We start from the raw sequence: 14,498 nt of genomic DNA, 5'->3' as shown, positions 1-14,498 counted from the left end.
ACAGTTTCCTTGAACTCCCATTACATAATTTTATTGAAAAGTCCCCGAGACCGTCAACAAGTGGCTTATCTCGCTAGACAAATGTTTCCCGAAAAATGGCGATTTGTTGTCGAGGCCTACGAAGACGCGACTTCCAGACCCCACGGATATTTAGTTTTTAATTTAACTCAAACGTGTCCCGAAGATCAAAGAGTCTTAACTAATATTTTACAGGGAGAAACGTGCTACGCCTATCTCCCCAAATAAATAGAACTACCATTTCGTAATCTCAATCAGTTATGAATCATGTCTCGTAGAGTGCGTATCGAGAGAGACGCTCTCCGATATCTCGGTCGTTGCAAACCCGTTCAACGAAAAGCCATTTTAGCTAAAGCCGACAAATCGCTCATAGAAGCCATCAGTGAATGTATTCATAACACTTTAATTGGAAACGTTAAATTAACAAATATCCAGAAAAGTAAGCTAGCTCGTCATAAAAATAGCCTTAGAAAATTAGCCAGTAAACGTGTAGCTTGGAAAATTAAAAAGAAATTGTTAGTACAGTCTGGAGGCGGAGTTTTCTCGTTTTACCCGATGTTTCAACCCTACTTGGTTCTATATTCGGAAGTAAACAATGAAACACGCCAGAAAAATTATTCTCGTCCCTAGCGACGTTTTATAGCCCGACCCGTTCCCGCACCCCCTCGCTCTGACCGTCTCTGAATTAGACGCAAAGATGGACCAAATATTAAATATGAAAGATTTAGACGATGCCTCGAAATGGATTTTATACGAACAAGCTTTAATGAGACACGGAAATCTACGTAAACAGGCCTTGGCTCCTAAAGAAATCGAAATTGCTCCCGCGCTCGACTCGCTAAGTAGGGACTGGATAGATGATTTGCCTTCGATATATTACCATAAAGCGCAAAACATGGTGGATCAGTTGGAAACTGTACCTGATAGAATACGGTGGGATGAAAACGGGGAGCTCGTAATAAACGATCGACCTATTAAAGGTTCCAATATTAGCGAAATTGCCAAAGCGTATTTAAATCCTAAAACCTACCCAAAACCTATCGGATATTTCGCGTTTATTTCCAATTTAACCCAATTTAACTCTTCACCGACGATCCCCGGCTTTCCCGTCCCTCTAGCTTCGAGCGCCTGACAACAAACTCGTCGTTTTCCCGTTAAGCCAAATGTGAAGCGCGAGTATCCGGTTCCTCAAAGAGGGCGCGCGCGTAGGACAGATAAGCCCCACTCCACTCGTAGCCTCGACCGAGATCACTCAGCGTCAGACGGAGACTCTTCTCATCACTCGTATAAACAAACAAGGAGTTGCGCGCGAAAGTCGAAAGTATGGGAGAAGCTATTTTAGAAAAAATATATTTTGACCCAAAGCATCCGGCGTCTTTCGGAGGCGCTGAAAGGTTATTCCAGTCCGTAAAGTCTCACGGCCTAAGTAGGGAAACTGTAGAAAAATGGTTAAGAGGAATCGACGTTTTTACGATGCATAGGCCTAAATATAAAAAGTTTAAACGAAATAAAATAGTAATTAGTAATATAAGGGAACAATACCAGGCGGATATTAACGATATGCGTTCGTTAGAGGCTGATAATGACGGATACAAATATATTTTAACAATTATAGACTGTTTTAGTAGAAAAGCGTGGGGGTTACCTCTTAAAACTAAATCGGGGAAAGAGGTTTTGGAAAATATAAAAATGGTTTTTAAAGACGGAATTCCGGATAAATTCCAATCGGACAAGGGCACGGAATTTAGGAATAAAGAAGTACAAGGATATTTTAAAAAGAATAAAGTTAAATTTTTTAGTACTGAAAATGACGAGATAAAAGCCTCTATCGTAGAAAGGTTTAATAGAACGTTAAAAACAAAAATGTATAGATATTTTACCCATCACTCCACAAATAGATATTTGGAAGTCTTACAGGACTTGGTCGAAGCGTACAATTCCTCTTACCATAGCTCAATTAAATTGGCCCCTAATGACGTTTCGGAAACTAACGTATTACGTGTGTACAATAATATTTACTCTAAATATTATGCCGAGAAACTGAAAATGAAACCGCAATTCCAAGTAGGGGATTTGGTTAGAATAAATACAACTAAAATGATATTTCAAAAGGGATTCGAAGCTAATTATACCGAAGAAATATTTAAAGTCATAGCTATAGTTAAAAGACATCCTCCCGTTTATAAAATAAAAGACCTATCAGAAATCGATATAAAAGGGACGTTCTATTCGCGAGAGCTTCAAAAGGTCAGTGCGCCTCGTTCGTACAAGTTAAACAAGGTTTTACGACAGAGAACTAAAAACGGAGTAAAACAATTGTACGTTAGTTGGCTAGGATATCCTCCATCGTTTAATAGTTGGGTTAATCAAGATGACGTCTGGGATTTACATAACCCTTCCTAGTAATACTAGAGATAAGAATAAAAACAATCTTGAAAATACTCTAGCCTCGTTTTCTACAACATTGGCCAAACCCATTAGTTTACGCGGAGATTGGGAAATTGCCCTTGTAGAAATTATTTATCCTTTATCTTTTTATAACGTAAGCGAACCAATGGGATGCGGAAAAGAAATTAAGGAATTACTATCGAACCCTCCAGCCCACATAGTAGATTACAAATATACATACGACTTCCGAGAGATACCTCAGGGCTACTACAAAAATCCTCATGAACTTTTGGCTGTATTTAATGAAAGTATTGAAAGTTTGAACCTTGGTTTACCGGAAAGTGCTAATTCAGAGTTCGATAATGATTCATTAGGAAAATTTGAATATAGTTTAGAAAGTGGACACGTACAATACACTTCCTATAGTAAACATTATTGCAAACTCGAGTTAACCTCGGAGTTGAAGAAAATTTTAGGATTTAGAGATAATTTTACTAATATTTCACCCACGCTAGCAATCAGATCAGATACCCCTATGCAATTAAACTTATTCGTCCCCGATCTTATGTTCGTGTATTCTGATTTGGTTGGAAATGAAATGGTGGGGGATAGATTAGCCCCCCTTTTGCGAACAATTGTTGTAGACCAAAACGCGCCCCATGGATCCACCGTTTCAAAAACTTTCGATTCGCCGCATTACCTTAAACTGAGTAGAAATTATTTTGACAGTATCGACATTAATATAAGAACTAGTTTAGGTGAATTCGTGCCATTTCAGTGTGGTACAGTCACGTGTAAAGTACATTTACGACGAGCTCCGTAAAAAATGGCTTATCAGTACGTCATTAACAAAATATCTTTAGTACACGCAAAATAAGATTGGTTAAAAAAAATATTGCCTTAGATAATTTAACTGAGATTTAGTTAGCTTTGGGCCTTGTAATGATAAAAAAGATTGAAATTTGACTCGGCCATTTTATTTAATAATATAAACTTTTGTACGCGAAAAAACAATTGTAAACAATTTTTCCTATGTAACTTTTTTCACTCTTAATAAATACTTTAAAATGTTAAAAAAAGACTCTTTATTGAAAAAAACATAACACTTACCCATTTTTTAGCAATCTTCTACGTCGCTCAATTTTCCAAGAGGATTGTTTTCCGTAAACATTTTCAAGTGAGAGCTCGATTTTGATATCGTCAACGTGGTATTTCCAAAACTCTCCTTCGAGTAGCAAAGGATTTTTTCCAAATACTCAAGTGGATTAATATGTGCGTCAATCATTAGAGGCAGTTTAAACTCTCAGAGAGAGAGACAGCCAATAGAATTTGAGGGTTATTTGAAGTTTAGATCACGAGATGAATTATTCTCAACAAGATAGGAACTGATTAATTTCCCACGCGTCATTTCTCTTCGGAGCATTGACGAGTAAAGACCTGCTATCGGATCGCTCCGTCTTTTTCTACAGCTCGACAAAGGATTTCCAACCGTAAAAAAGTAACTATTTTTTTCTTTGTAATAGACTATATTTTTAGACAAATTTAAAACAATTTGCATATTGAAAAAAGCGTTTTATATTGAGAATTTTAGCGTAGAAATTTAACCATATTGATAAAATTAGGTTTAGTGTGAAAATTAGGCATGTAGGCTTAGAGAATGTATCATTTGAAACTATAGAACATATTTTTGTCTAGATCAACTATGGACATCGAAGCGTATCGACTTGAAACGTTTCGTCACTGGAAAAATCCACATGTTTCCAAAGAAAAACTAGCGGAGGCCGGATTCTACTATATTCAACGCGGAGATGAAGTACGATGTTACAAGTGCCAAGGAATCTTAGAACACTGGGAATCAGGAGACGTACCCGAATGGGAACATGCCAGATTCTTGCCACACTGTACGTCGAGTGATAATTCACCATCGGAAAAAAAGTACATATCGCAAGAATGGGACATGCAGGCCCCACCAAGGTCAGCGGCACTGGAGGAGGACGATTTCATCTCTATTCCGGTCAGACGTGGTGTGGTAGAACTTTTAATTAAATTATTTATACAACTTGCACTTGCAGAAGGTAGTTCGTTTCAACCCTTTAAATGAAATTGTTTATATCCCTTACGAAGATCGAATTAATTACAATTATATAGATAAATTACGATTTAAACGGATTATATATAAAATCGGATTAGTCGTAGAACCAATTTTACGTAATCATGTAAACAATGGAATATCTGATAGTACCTACTAACATGTAAACAAAGTTCTAAAATAAAAAATGAAATGTAATTAACTTGTTATTATTGCCTAGAGATTAGAAATTATGGTTAACGGGGTGAACAAAGAGGGCTTGGGGAGATATAGGGATGGATGCGTTAAAGAATTCTGGTGATAAGGGGGGAGGGGTAAAAACTGTGTTAGGAAAACTAATTCTGGAGAACGGAAAGAGCAGAGAGAATCTGGTGATTAGATATTAGAAAATATAGCTATAAATTTATGGAGTTTAGGGAGGGGAAAAGGGGGAGTGGTAAGCAGAGAGAGAATCTGGTGATTGGAAATTCTGGTGAATGGAAGCGATAAGAAAAAGTGATTGGGGATGGGAGAGCAGATAGAATCTGGTGATTGGAAATTCTGGTGAATGGAAACGATAAGAAAAAGCGATTGGGGATGGGAGAGCAGATAGAATCTGGTGATTGGATATTCTGGTGATTGAGAGGGGGGAGGGGGAAGCAGAGAGGATCTTGCTATTACCATCTGGTGATTGGAATAAGATATCAGACTGATTATTCCAATCACCAGACGATAATTCCCCTCTCTACCGTTCTAAAGAAAAGCAAAGGATCTCCTTGTTTAAGTTTCCAAAAGAGAAAGAACGGTGGGAAAAATTACTTAATAACTTTTGTTAGGCCTATCTTTAATATGTGGTTTTTCAATAAACTTAGCTCTGAGAAATGGCTGATAATGTCGGAAGAAGCGATCTTTATTTGAAAGATGCGATACATTTACATCATAATAAAATATGCGCCCTACATTTTGAGGATTCTTGTTTTATGAATAGTAAAACAAAAAACAGACTGACATCAAACGCTATTCCAACAATATTTTCAAATGAGTTTAAGCCAACAAGTAAAAATTGAGTTTTAAGTATTGTTTATTTGTAAGTTAATTTAAATGAAACATTTCCCAAGGGAATGATAATTTAGCTAGTTGCTCAAACGTAAAGGTTCCGGAGAACTTAGCAGAAAATAATATGAAGGACTGTCATAAAAGAACTGGTACGATGAAATTTATACATTAGTAACGGGTTCATAAGTTAAAACTCAATTTTCAAATAGAATCTAGTAAACGGTCTGTAGAAATGGTGGAAGAGCGCAACCAACATTTTCAAAGATGAAAGCATCTCTAGCTGCACAAGTATTTAGTAAGAGTGTTGCGAATGGCATGGAAGCTGCAATTGGTACAGCGGAATTGCCGTTAGAAGTATGTCACACTGCTGAGTTTGTAGACCGAATGAACAGTCGACAGATCCATCATAAAAATCATTACAAGAGACCAATGAATGATTGCTGTATGCATGAAAAGATATTTGAAGAAGCTTTGACCTGGCTAGATAAATGGAAAATCCAAGGTTGTAGATCTAAAACTTTTCCATGCATTGAGGGCTGAAAGTTATCTATCTGCAGTATATTAATGATTTGGAAGCCAGACATGATGAAATTATGCAGAACTTGCCCTCCTCGTATTACGAAAGAAGTTGATGATAAAATTGAAGTTTCGGAGATTCTTTAAGAGCAAATCCTGCTTCAGTCCCTTCGAGTGACAACAGACAAGAGGTTCAAACACAAGTGAGTCGATTTATATCGAGTGACTGATTACAACGGTAACGCCAAGAATACGCGATGGTTACGCGGGAAACGCCGAAAATACTCCTTGATTTCGAGGGGCACGCCAAGATTACGCAATGAATACGCGGGTAACGGCGAGAATACGCGATGAATACGAAGTGTATTCCAAGATTACACAATGATTACGTGGGTAACGCCGATAATACATGATGATTACGAGGGGCAGGCCGAGAATACGAGATGATTACGCGGGTAACGCCGATAATACATGATGATTACGAGGGGCATGTCGAGAATACATGATGATTACGAGGGGCATGTCGAGAATACGAGATGATTACGCGGGTAACGCCGATAATCCATGATGATTACGAGGGGCACGCCGAGAATACGAGATGATTACGCGGTTAACGCCGATAATGCATGATGATTACGAGAGGCACGCCGAGAATACGTTAGCCCCGCGATACTAGCTCGATATCTCGCACACCTCAAGTAGAAATGAATAAATTCATGCTCGTAACTAAATATCTATTCATTTTATTTTCACAGTGTTCGCCTAACAACGAGTTAAAGCTTGTTGCTGAAGACGTAGACTTGATCAGTTTCGAAGAGGTGATGCTTTCGAAGGAGCATTGTTGAGCTTTCGGTAAACGGTCCGGGCAGTTGTAATTCCAACGAGGAAAGCCCCGGGTTTAGTTGGCTCGAGCACGAAGACGAAATCGAGGATTCCGTGTACGAGCTGCTGTCGAAGGCCATCACCATCAGAGCCTACACCGAACGCAACATCCATGTTGCGTATAAACATAAAACGTGTCAAACAGAATTTTCAGGCGAAATTCAATGTTTAAAATTGTATCAGTCAACACGATAATTAAAAATTACTTAGAAATTTATATTTAAATATTACGTGTTTATTACATTTAGGTAAACTTGTTTGTTTAATGGCTTTTTTCTTTGGGCTGCTACCGGAGCGCTTCCAAAATCGTTACTGGTCCCATTTATCAACCAAGACTAGATCCCGGAAAAAGTAGCTTTTCTCAATTGGACGATGATCCCCGAGGGAGCAGCTAATTGGTTGATCCGTGTTTAATAACGGAGCAATGGAATTGGGAGCAAGTTTTGATTTATAAAGTTTTGGGAAACAATGGAGTTGCAAATTATTTATGTTTAATTATATTATAATCATAATAATTCAGACAGTTCAGAAGTGGAGTATTTGTTAATTATTAATTTTAAAACTGGTGGATTTGATCGAAAATGAAAGTTGGTAAAACCTTTGTATGTCTTGATAAAATAGAAATAAACCCGTGGGGTCGACATTATTTTGCGTACGGGATTTGAATCTCAAATTTATTTTAGAAATTAGAAACTGAGTTTGAGATTTCAGATAAAATTTTCGTGTCGATTTCTGGTTTTTAAGCTAATTTCGAGATTTTGATTTTCAAGTTGATTTCAAGACTTCTAAAATCATTCTCTTCAGCCTATGGGATTTTTACGAATGTCTGACCCCTCGAATGAACCACACTTCTACATTAATATGATTATTAATCGTAATTGTTGAGCTTCCACCTGCCGCTATCGCCTCGTATGACTGTTCGGTGAGTATTTTTCCCATCTAACATTTTTTACATTTCTTTGTTTCGTTGTCAGTCTTTTCTTATTGAAGAAATTTCTATAGTAAAAATAGCATTTGCGCCAATTAGCCTTTTCAGTTTACATAGCGCAACGCGAGACCCCGTTATCTGCTTTCCAGTCATTGTTTATTTTGCTTGACTTAAATAATTTATTGACAGTGCTTAATTTACACAAGATATTTACAGAATACAGCGTTATAATCTGGTTAAATAACTAGTGTTTTTCACAATTTATTGGTTAAACTAGGATTAAAAACATTAGAAAATTATTACTAACGAGAGTTCCAAGAGCCATGACAGTCGGTCATAAATTATAGCACATCCAAGAAACATGACAATCATTTAAAAATGCTTAAAGATCAAACCACTGAGACAATCAGCCATACATTTCAAAAATTAAAGGAATTGAAAATAAACGAAAAAATAAGAAATATATGAAGTCTGGTCACCCTGAAATTAGTAATACCTGCCAAAAAATCCAAGAGCCGTGACAATCGATTCATAAACGCAAAAAATCTCACGCAAGGTTTTAAATGGTACATACAAAATAATTTCTCTTCATTATCGGATGATTGTTTAAGAGCTTTCGAAGATGCGTTTCGCTGACAATTTTTGCAACTTTTTCGCTCCGTTTTTCTCGGCGAAAACCAACAAGTCCAACGCCGTTTCTGAGCTGACTTTCTTGATCAACTCCGTTTCGCAGAGGTTCTTCAAAATACCGAGACTGTAGACGTCGGCGACGTGGTAAAGAGTGTAACACGTTTGTTAGAGATTGGTGGCTTTCCCCTTGTAGATAAAATTAATCAAATCGTTCAGTTCGGTAGCGTTCATTTCTTTGCTTAAATCCACCACGTTTTCGCGATTCTCCTTCATGTCGTGACTGAACATGGCGCGAAAATAAGGCGAACGCGCCGACAAGACGCTCTTGTGACATTTGAACTCGGCGCCGTTGGTCTTGAGCACCACATCGGAGCACATGGCGTCTTCCAAAATTTGCGCCAACGTTTTGGAGGCGAATTCCGATTCGATGTCGATGCCTGTAGCCTGACTTCTGCATTCCACAACCTTGTACTTGAAGGTGGCTTCTATGTGGCATTCCACGGTTAAATTTCCATTTGGAAGTAGGTCGTTGCCGGGTTTTTCCAATTCCTCGTGACTAACAAAGGATGGCAGTCCCCAACCCAGTCCGTCATTCCGGAAGAAGTGCTTCTCGGCGTTCCAGGTCTTCTGTTTCATGCCGTTTATGTCAACGATGGTCAGATGGAACGAAGCCAAAACTCCTTCCACGTCGTTGGCCAGCTGTTGTATCTTGAGGAACAGTCCAACGAAGCCTTCCACTTTGTTGGTCTTACATCCGTTGGGGTACATTTCCAGATCCCATTCCACGATGCCCTTGGCCTTGTTGGAGGAAAAAGGGGAACTCTTCATGTGTTCGCCCTGTTCCAAGGTGGGGTACATAAGGAAGTTCTCGACGGTCCATATCGCTTCGAATTCGTAAATTTCGTTCTTGGTGTGGAGTATATTTTTCACGGTGTTGTCCATGATTCTTGGTGATTTCTTTTGTCAGATCATATTTAAAGTAGCAGTTTTTCATGTTAAGTATCTGATTGAGTCTGAGAGGTCGCGAGCCCGACGAATATATGATTAATCAGGGCGAGATATTTGTAACGGTCACGCCAACGGAAAGATACGTGGGGGCAGGGTTGGGGATACCCGTGGCGGAAGTATGCCGACCACCCGTTGGGGATGGTGGTCGTCCTCACACGGCCATCCACAAACTCTGGCTTCTAGACACTTGGGATTACAGGAGTACGCCACTACACCCGGTACATAGGTTGCTCTTCTTAAATAAGGGGGGAAAATACTATTTTGGGGCAAATTTAAGTTTTGGAATTTATTTTAAACAGTTTATTTTTCCAGCCCATAAACCTCCCAAATCTTGGCTAAATCTGGGCTTTATTAAAGAAATTGTTTTATCATAGATAAAACGTCAATGATTGCCCAACTAACAAAGATTGCAACATGGACTAATAAGTCCATGATTGCAACGATTTTTGACCGTATTTATATTTTATGACTTCTTGTCTATCCATAGTGAAAAGATCTGCGAAATTGGTTCGCAATGTTTGGAGTTAAAGCCAGTCAAAGATGGCTGATTTTGTGCATTTTGAGATGGTTTTCGTTTTGTATCTTTATTTTAATGCGTGACATCACCATCCGAAAATCTGTGATATGAATAGCTTAATCTATCCAATGTAAAATTTGAAATTGTCCAAAACGAAACAGGAAGCTAACTTGGCCGCTAGGGGTCGCATGAAAATTTTTTAGATTTGACAAATACAGGTATTCTGAATAAACGAAATATGTACAAATATTTATTATATGCATTCTCTGGAAACAGAAGAAAAAAATTAAGTGCCACACTAAATTTTCCGTTCGCACAGATTCGAGGTTCAAGGAATCTCGATTGTTGTTAAGATATATTTTGCTGGCAATTTACTATTTCACATTTAATATCCCGGAAACCTTTGCTGCTGAAGAACTGCAAATATTATTCAGGTGGCTTTTGACGCTGCCCTTCTCACCAGTGAAAGGAAGCGAATCGAAATTTGGGAGACGGAAGTTCAATCGCAGCCGTCGAGTTGAAGAATTAATCTAACCTTTTATTTTCAAGAATGGTCTGATCTTCGGCTTGAGCTACTTCTCGAACATTGTGGGGAGGACAGTGGGTGTTTGGAGGAGTAGCGTAGACAAGGGGGGGGAGGGTTTGGATCCACCTCCCCAGTGTGTGAATGTTAAGAGGGGGGTCGATAAGGGGTGGAAATTTAATTCAATCAAAGGTAGGCCCAAGGTGGGGGGTGGACCTGAACAACGAGTTCCCTAAGAGTTGGGTTGGCATGAACGGTCACGAGTCTCCGGACCTAACTCCGACGGACTTTTTCTTGTGGAGGTTCATCAAAGGACAAGTTTACGCGACGCCCGTTGAGAACATCGAAGATTTGCGTCACCGAATCATTGAAGCCATCGAACTTGTCACTCCTGATATGATCAGACGCTCGTTTCAAAACATGCTTCTTCGTGCCGAAACATGTATCGCGGCAAACGGAGGTGTCATAGAACCTCACTTATAAAATTCTTATGTTTATTCGAATAAAATGTTCAATTAAATCTTTCAGACATTTCTTTCATTTATGTACAAAAATGCGAAGGCTATTGGTCCTTATGGACATCTTGTTTTTTTAATCAGCTCATATCTTCGTGAAAAAATGTTCTTTTCCAATGAAACCAATTTCTTTGAATATTTTCGACAGCACTCTACAACTTTCTCATTGAAACGTTTTTTCTAGCACCTACCGGTGGAAAATATTACAAAAAAACCAGAAATTATTTCCGATTTTTCTGAAATTTAGGATTTATAGCGATCTCAGACTATAAATAATACCCTGAAAATTTCGCTACTCCATCTCATGCAGTTTCTGAAAAAAAGGCCCAGTCAGAGCAGTTCAAAACACCCTGTATATTAGAAGTAGGGCTTTGCATTTTTCAGTATTTGGTTCGACCAAATTATTTAAAAAAATATATCAATCCGTTTAAAAGGTAATATTTTGAGGGCCCATTGGTTAGTTAATGTATTTTTGGGTTGTAATCGGAATTTGGACTGGAATTAAATTGGGTGATTGTTAATGGATTTGGCTGCTGACAAACTCCCACAATAATTATATATTCTATTGTATATTGTAAGCAATAACATTTATTAGAATCATTCGCAAACATTGTGTGTAAATCTTTGAGGTTTTATAATTTATTTTAGTTAGGTGTATTTAATGTATTAGGTTTTTATATTGCTATTCCCACGTGAATTTGCATAGATATTTTATTATGTTTTAATTAATTGTTAAAACATTTTAAGTTAATTTGTACGATAAATTGGTTTTTGAAAGCTAAAGGAAGTTAGTTTAAAAGTTATGATAGTGATAGTAAAATATAAATGTGTTATGAACTTTTCAATCAATTTTGACGGACTGAACAAGAAGTCTTTTTGATGCATAAAGGACCAGAAATTCCTTCAAATGTACAACAAAAGTTTAGTGACTCAAATTTTAAACCGTTTTATTGGATGTACGAAGTAAAACAGTTGATGTTTAATGTAAAATGAACTACCAGCTCATTCAATACGGCCAAGTTGTAAGTTTATACTGATAAGTCAAGAGTGACAGGGCCGTCTTTACGTGATTGGGGGCCCCTGGGCAAAGTGATACGCAGGGCCCCTAATAATTCCAGACAATTTCTTAAAGGCCTAGGTTTTTTTCTGCCTGTCCCCCTTTAAATTAACTTATTGGAGCACAAATACCCCGGTGGTAGGCCAACCGCTGAACATGTTGGCCTAATTTAAAGGGGGGCAGGCAGAAGAAAAACTAGGCTTTTAACCTCCAATGCAAAGTCCATCGTCGCCCTAATCTTCAAATATTGGTTCAAATAAAAAAATGCGACGGTCTACACCGTCTATATCACGAAAAGACATGTTTTAGATAGTTTAAAAATTTGTAAAATGTAAATAGACAATACTACAATTTAAAAAATGTGAAAAACAATATTTGTAAGATTCATCTTTTTCACCTTACAAAAGTTGAAAATGGGGCCCTCCAGAATCTTGGGGCCCTAGGGCAGTGCCCTATTTGCCCAATGGGAAAGACGGCACTGAAGAGTGAGTCCTATGTCACTGAGAACCAAGAAATGAAGTAGAACTTTCCCACAGTAATGCTTTTAAGTTGGAGTAGAGGGGAATCGCTTAGTTTCAACTGACATTGGAGACGAAACTTTGCAGAAGAACGTAGAAAACTATCTCTTGGTCTCTGAATTGTATTGTTTAAATTGATATTACTCAGGTGGCTTCATGCTGTTGTTGGGATCATTATGATAATGGGTTCTTTAAAGATAGACTTAGCCTAAAAATATTTGTGGTGGTAATTAAACCCATGTATGACTGTGGCAAATGTTTTAAACTGCCAGTAGATGTTTGGGCGACAGACTGTAGAAAAACGTTTGACAAACTCTGGTTGAACCTCATGAACTGGTTCGTGATTAAATAGTGGATAGTCTAAACCTTGATTATTGTAATATTTATTTTATGAACGGCTACAGTCCAGCAGAGCTCTTGATGGGACGAAAGCTAAGATCTACCATACTCACCGTGTCTCAACAGTTGGAACCATCCATCCCACCACGAAGCGTCGTCCTTGGAAAAGAACAGCGACGTAAAGTCAAACTACTTCGACCGTTGGAGAAAGGAGAGGAGGTCTGGATAGTGGACTTGAGGTGACAAGGCACAGTCCTGGAAGCAGCCAAAGAACCAAGGTCTTATCGCATTCAGACCTCTACGGGGATCGTGCGTCGGAACAGATACCATTTAGTTCCAGTTCCGGAGCAATCATTGAGTAACACCGGCGAAGATGATCAACTGTCCAAAAATAATTCAGAACAAGAGACCAATCAACCAGAGCACTCACGAGTCAAAAATCATGCAGCCGCGATGACGTGCTACCGGAAGCCGAGACCGAGTGCAGAGTCGAGAACCGATGGCCAACAGCCAGATGTGTCCCCGTCGGACACCAGTACGCCAGGAACATCAATGCGAACCCAGACCAGGGATATTGCGGCCCCGGAACCAACAATTAACAATTCGCGTACCGACAAAATCTTTAGTAAGAAGCCATCGAGATATATCACTGCAATTACTTAACTGAAACTTACGGGAAAGATGTTGTATATTAGATAAAGTAGACTTTCTTATCATCGATTATCTTATCTATGTAAATAAATATGTTTTTTAGATCCCGTATAAATAGAATGTGTCAAAGCATAAAGGGGAACTCTCTCTCATCACTTTCATTTGTAATCACGACGAACTATTTATCTCAGTTAATAAAGCCTTTATCGTAACCTAAGAATGTAGTGTTCTTTGCCTAACGAGTAACACAACAATTATAATGAAATCTCATATACTAAATATATATAAAATAGTTGTTGTAATAGATGGCGCTGGTTTGGTTAGCGTTTGGTTAGTCGTGACATATGGCGTTGTAAGTGAATGCACACAAGCCCGACAAACGATATTTAAGGCCGAACAATATGAATATGGATCACTTGGATTTTAATGTATAAGCATGTTTTAATAATATTGTCCATCTATATATTGTGTTATTCTAAAGTACAACATCGGCCTTGACCTCGACCGAGGCCGAGGCCATTTATAAGACCCTCAGCCTCGGTACGTCGGTACCGACTGCCAAGCCGAACATTTTTAAACCCTTGGCCTCAGCCTAAGCCCGAGGGAGTTTTTGGACCCTTGTTTGATCCTTGTTAATTACCTCTTTGAAAGATTTTATAAATTTGTTGAAAATTCCTAAATTTTAAAAAGGCTTCAAAATTTAAATTCTGATTTTCTCAAAACTTGATTTTTTAAGTTACGACTTTTTAAACTTAGGTAACGTTATACTCCTTTTAAGAATGTGGAAAATACTTCAATTATAATTATGAGAATAATTAATATTTTTTAATTATTTATTTTGATATATTTTTTTATTTATTTTTTCATAAATAAAACAAACAGAG

The 14,498-nt window shown here is 38.1% G+C and overlaps 1 protein-coding gene across 1 annotated transcript; it reads right to left on the bottom strand.

Moving 5' to 3' along the window:
* Positions 1 to 8,651: 8,651 nt before the first annotated feature.
* LOC149945319 (speckle-type POZ protein-like A) lies at positions 8,652 to 9,428 on the bottom strand. Its single transcript, XM_090176514.1, has one exon. It carries the CDS (start codon positions 9,426 to 9,428, stop codon positions 8,652 to 8,654), a length of 777 nt encoding a protein of 258 aa, XP_090032640.1.
* Positions 9,429 to 14,498: the final 5,070 nt, after the last annotated feature.

This window comes from Leiobunum rupestre, chromosome 5 (assembly GCF_980474605.1).
Source record: "Leiobunum rupestre chromosome 5, qqLeiRupe1.1.hap1, whole genome shotgun sequence".
Classification (NCBI taxonomy): Eukaryota; Metazoa; Arthropoda; class Arachnida; order Opiliones; family Sclerosomatidae; genus Leiobunum; species Leiobunum rupestre.
Note: the sequence above shows the minus strand (reverse complement) of the source record. Positions and strands in the feature narration are given on the sequence as shown.

What these genes read in the sequence shown, in the direction of transcription:
- LOC149945319 (XM_090176514.1), bottom strand. Translation starts at nt 9,428, where the DNA reads ATGGACAACACCGTGAAAAATATACTCCACACCAAGAACGAAATTTAC.